The sequence below is a fragment of the Dendropsophus ebraccatus genome, chromosome 3 (assembly GCF_027789765.1).
Source record: "Dendropsophus ebraccatus isolate aDenEbr1 chromosome 3, aDenEbr1.pat, whole genome shotgun sequence".
NCBI classification, from domain to species: Eukaryota; Metazoa; Chordata; class Amphibia; order Anura; family Hylidae; genus Dendropsophus; species Dendropsophus ebraccatus.
The window spans coordinates 40073845-40079263 of record NC_091456.1 but is presented as its reverse complement, the minus strand read 5'-3'; the positions used below and the strand labels follow the sequence as shown (position 1 = coordinate 40079263).

The 5419-nt window shown below is 43.2% G+C and overlaps 1 protein-coding gene across 1 annotated transcript; it reads right to left on the bottom strand.

The window, feature by feature from the left end:
• Positions 1–3820: 3820 nt before the first annotated feature.
• On the bottom strand, positions 3821–4744 carry LOC138786443 (olfactory receptor 11L1-like). Its single transcript, XM_069963430.1, has one exon. The coding sequence runs from the start codon at positions 4742–4744 to the stop codon at positions 3821–3823; it is 924 nt and encodes a 307-aa protein (XP_069819531.1).
• Between the last annotated feature and the right edge of the window lie 675 nt (positions 4745–5419).

Sequence of the window (5419 nt, the reverse complement as noted above, 5' to 3'; positions counted from 1 at the left end):
CTAAGGGTGGCATCTTCCGTGGTTGACTTGTGGAAATGCCCACAGATACGCCGCACCTTGGCATGCAAGTCAGCCAAATTAGGGTAGGTCTTAAGGAACCGCTGCACCACTAAGGCATGGTACATGTGTGAGGCTGCCAAGTTGCAGAGCCGCCACCACGTTCCGCCCGTTGTCACACAACCAGGCCTGGTTTAAGGCTCCATGGCGTAAGCCAAAAATCTGACTGTGCTGTGATACCCTGCAACACTTTCTGGGCCGTGTGCCTCTTGTTGCCTAAGCTCAGCAGTTTCAACACTGCCTGTTGGCGCTTACCCACCGCACTGCTGTTGCAGCTAGTGCTACGAAATGGAGGCGACATGCTCATGGAGGGTAATAGAGAGGAGGAGGAAGAAGATCGACTGCTTCAGTTGCTCAGACTCAGGGAAGGGTTTAGAAAAGAGTTCCTGGGAGCATGGTGGTGGATCTGAATCCCTTCTTTCCCTGGAGGGGTCAGCTTGTGGGAAAGGAAGCTGAGCTACTGGAGCAAGGGTTCCACTCCCTTGGGTAGTGTGGATGGACTGCGTGGAAGACTGGGTGGTGGATAAGTTACTGGACACATTATCCGCTATTCACGTGATCACCTGTTCACACTGTTGCGGTTTCAATATCAGTCTACCATGAGACCCCGTGAGTTGGGCAAAGAAGCTAGGGAGTGCACGTCTGCGGTGTGCCACTGCTCCTTCCTCAACAGGTGCTGCTGTGTCCCTGCCCTGAACCACTCCCTGTGCCACCTGCATCGCTTGAAACCCCACACCCTCGTCCTCGACCCTTACCCCTGGGGTTCACCATTTTATGGACACTGCACAATATGGAACTTGAATATGCCTTGCGTAAGAAATACAGAAATCAGAAAAAATACTTGTGGTCCCACTAGTTTGGGGGGGCTGTGGGATACAATCCGCTAGTGGCTGCACCTATACACACTCTGTGACACCCCCTTTACTCTGTGCAAGCAGTTGTGAACTTAGATCGGTCTTGCGTATGAAATTGAGAAATCAGGAAAAATACTTGTGGTCCCACTAGTTTTGGGGGGCTGTAGGATACAATCCGGTAGTGGCTGCACCTATACACACTCGTTGACACGCCCTTTACTCTGTGCAAGCAGTTGTGAACTTAGGTCTTGCGTATGAAATACAGAAATCAGGAAAAATACTTGTGGTCCCACTAGTTTTGGGGTGTTGTGGGATACAATCCGGTAGTGGCTGCTCCTACAGTATACACACTCTGTGACACCCCCTTAAAATGAGCAGTGAAGTTCTATGCAGGTGTACTACAAATCCCAGCAATACAATTTAGTACAGCAGCACCACCAGCCACAAAATCAAAAAAAGAGTACACTGAGCACCTCTTAGGGGTCTGTATGCAACACCTAATGTGACCTTAGTAATGTCTCCTTTCTGCCAGCAGCCGATAACCACAGTGTGCTGCTGAAATCGTGGTAGCAGCACTGCAAGTCCCAGCCAGCAGTCTGTAGTAATACTATTAAAAAAAGATTTGAAGTCCTTAAAAGGGCTGTTTGTTTGTATTGCTAGTATTCCCTGTTTACTGGAATGCTAAATCCTACACTGACGCTTTCCCTGACCAGCAGAAGCTCTGTCCCTAATCTCTTTCAACAGGCATGTGAGCCGAGCACTGCCGGCTGCGCTTTTTATATGACAGGGTCATCTGATCTGGCCAACCAATCGCTGATATCGACATGTATGGGTCCCACGTGATCGCAGGATGTACCAAAGAGTCTCCTGCATGTTTATTGGCTGAGAAATAGCGCCCAAACTTACAGGAAATGGATGATGAGATTTTCTTGAGTATCGCGAGATGCTCATCCGAGTAACGAGTACCATCGATTACCTAATACTCGAACGAGTACCAAGCTTGGACGAGCATGCTCGCTCATCACTAAATAATACCTCCTGGAGTTCATGCATAATCTTGAACATGTGCATAGTGGGTTGCCACAATGACCCGGATAAGTGCGTTGCCACTGGAGCATTGCTCTGTCTCTAAGGAGTCATAGGACTAGGAAGAAGATCCTCAGCAGTCATCTCAAGCCTTGGTTGAGTTGCCTAAGGGCCCGCGCCTAAGACAACAATCAGGAAGCCAACTCCAGGGAGAAGAAACCATCTTAACAGCGGCCAGTTCCACCTCAACCGCTCCTCCTACAAGCCAAGGAGTCCCTTAAGTGGCCGAGACTTCATCACCTCCATTAGTGGCAGTCACTCCGCCGGAGCTTTTGGGGGATCTTCTACCATGAATGGCTCTTACCGCTACATCCATAAGTGTCATAAGTGGTTAGAGGATGCTCAGACATCTCAGGGGCCTCAGATAGAGGTTATATCTTGGTCCTGCATCAGCGCCTTGCAAAGTTTTTAGGTTTTGCCATGTTGGTAAAGTTAAAGAACTCATAAGACCACGTATGACGCTGACTTTTCTTACCTCTCTTATTCCGTTTGCCTCTCTCCTATTCCAGTGCCACTTATCCATAATGGAATATGTGAGCAGCAACAATACATGTCCAATCACCTACTTGTGTTGCTACTGAACTCCCACCTGGCTAAGTGGCTGGTGGTGCCCTTGCTGCTCGGTACCACATAGATGATTTCCCTTCCTTTATCCAAATGTGTGCTCAGCCTACATAGAGGATACCTACAGATGTTATCCAGCACCAAAGATGTCACACTGGTGTTATATTTCTGTGAAACAGTGTGATAGCACATTTCTAGTGCTGATATCCACCCTTCTCTTTTCATGTATCCTAGGCACCATGGATAGTACATAAGGAAGCAGGGACACCTACTCCTTGCACAAGACTCTGATAACAGATATAGCAAGCACATACTGTATGTATATATATACTGTATATTGTGTCGTTTACTCTATATCCAAAGTCCAAATGCAGTGTCTTTTAACCCTGACATTTCATGTAAAAATTACACTTCTGAGTAGGTTAGTGCTGCAGGTGGTACCACTGCACACTAATTCAAAAGTTCCGTAGTGAGAACCACAGTCTCTTCCTTGCTTGGGACTCTGGCATAGACCAAAAAGCTTTTACGCATTTCAGTGCGGACACCTTCATCAGGGATCCCTCTAGTAAAACAGACAGGACTGCAGGAATTGGGGTGGACAGTGCTTATCTCAGGCTTTTCATGTTGGCTCATTCAGACAGTATCTCAGCTCCAAACCCAAGGATTTCTTCAGCTGCAATTAAGTAGATATGGATGCTTTAAGGGATATTTATTGTTTACCAATGTCATTATTCTTCCTGTGGTCTTAGAGCTTCTTGCATACCGAGTAACATTTGTCTACCCTTATGTATATACTAATATTTGACAGTGTATTGTGTTAAATATGCTTTTAAATTAGCTATAAAGAACTGTGTTCTGGATAGAATGGAGTTTGTCTTTTGGATCAACATACTGAAAATCAATCCTGAAGACAAGCTGTATTCTATTCAGGATACACAGAGCCAATTTTAGCAGGTAAAAAGCAAGTCTATAACATATACAATACCCATGTGTAGGGTATATCATAGGCAGTATAGGAAGTGTGGGCAGGAAGTATAATACAGAGCAGTTTTGGCAGAGAGGTTCATGTCTACTGGAAACCAAAGAGCTTCATAAAGAAGAGTTTATTTTGGCTACAAAACCAGAAAGAGAAAGAAATGGAATAAAATAAAATAGGGTGCATGGTTTTACCAAATCTTTAACTTTCTCATAATGTTATCTGTCGAATCCTGTAAAATAGACTGTATTGTGGGCACAGCAAGAAAATCAGAAACAAATATTTACAATCTACTTTTCTTTAAGAACAGTACAACGGTTTCTTTAACTTCCTTGTTACGTAAACTGTATATAAATGGGTTGATAAGTGGAGTGAACACAGCATAGAACAATGCCATGACCTTGTTTAGTGAGCCTTGACTAGCGGTGGGCTTAATGTACATTGAAAATGCTGTTGAATAAAAAGTTGTAACCACTATAAGATGTGAAGCGCAGGTAGAAGCTGCTTTCTTCTTCCCTGTAACAGATGGGATTCTCAGAATTGTCTGAAGAATATATCCATAGGACATCATAGTAAGAAGAACTGAGCTTAGAATGACTGAAGATGCACAGATTATTACAGTCAGTTCTTTAAAGTAAGGATCCGAGCAAGACAGTTTTAGTAGAGGAGCCGATTCACAGAAGAAATGGTTAATAACGTTGGCATTGCAAAAGTGTAATTGGGATATTTTGATAATGGGAAATGAGGTGGTCAAAAAACCAAGAACCCAGGATGTAACTGCTAGAAAAAGACAGACCCTGTTACCCATGATGACTGAGTAGCGTAACGGGTAGCACACCGCTAAAAATCGATCAAAGGACATTACAGCAAGTAGGATGGTCTCTGTGGCACCAAGAAAAGTGAAGAAGAAAAGCTGCGCCATGCAGCCAGAAAAAGAAATGCTTTTCCTTTCTCTTGGGATGTCCACAATAATTTTAGGAACTGTTACCGAAATGTAACCTAATTCCAAAAATGATAAATTTCCAAGTAAATAATACATGGGTTTATGGAGTCGTCGACCAAACCGAATTATGATGATAAAGAATATATTTACAGTGACAGTAATGGTGTAAATTATCAAGAAAAACAAATATAAAAAGGTTTGATATTTCTGGAAACTGGAGAATCCTAGGATAATAAATTCCTTCACATTAGTCTGGTTTGCCATTGTGAAAAGGGAGTTTTTGTGAGTATTAAAACCATACAGGAGACATTTTAATGCATCTTAAAGGTCAACATAGCAACAAGTACTAAGCTACCAATTGGCTTCTAGACTTCAGATTATCTAATAGGTTAGATAGAATTTGATTGAATGTTTATGTTCCCAGTGAAATACTGGAAACTCTGTAAGAAAAGAAACAATGTAATTGTATATGTTGGGAATTGTGACATATTGTTTTCTCTTGATCAAGCTCTTTTCATTGGTTTTAAGAGTGGATCAAATTTCATGCATTGTCGGGATGGCGCCTTTTAACCGAAGTCGCAATAAACATTTCACCACTGCCAATAGGGTGTTATGTATTCCTTTATTGGCTATAAGACAATTCAATTCTTTGAGCGGAAGCACGCGAGTCATTGCATTGATACACTTAAGCAGGCAGGATTCGGAGCAGAGTTTGTGGCGGGGGTTCCCCTTCGAATTCCGCCATCTTTGCTCAATGTGACCAGGCCCTTGAACAGATTTGGGCATAATGAGAATAAGAGGCTCAACCTAACTGAGCACCTGTCTCACTGTACAAAATCATTCAAAACACAAAGAAAATAATACAGTATTATTTACCAGAATGAATCACTTAGGGATACTAAGATATAACAATAAAATTTACTAGTGCTTTGTCCTGTC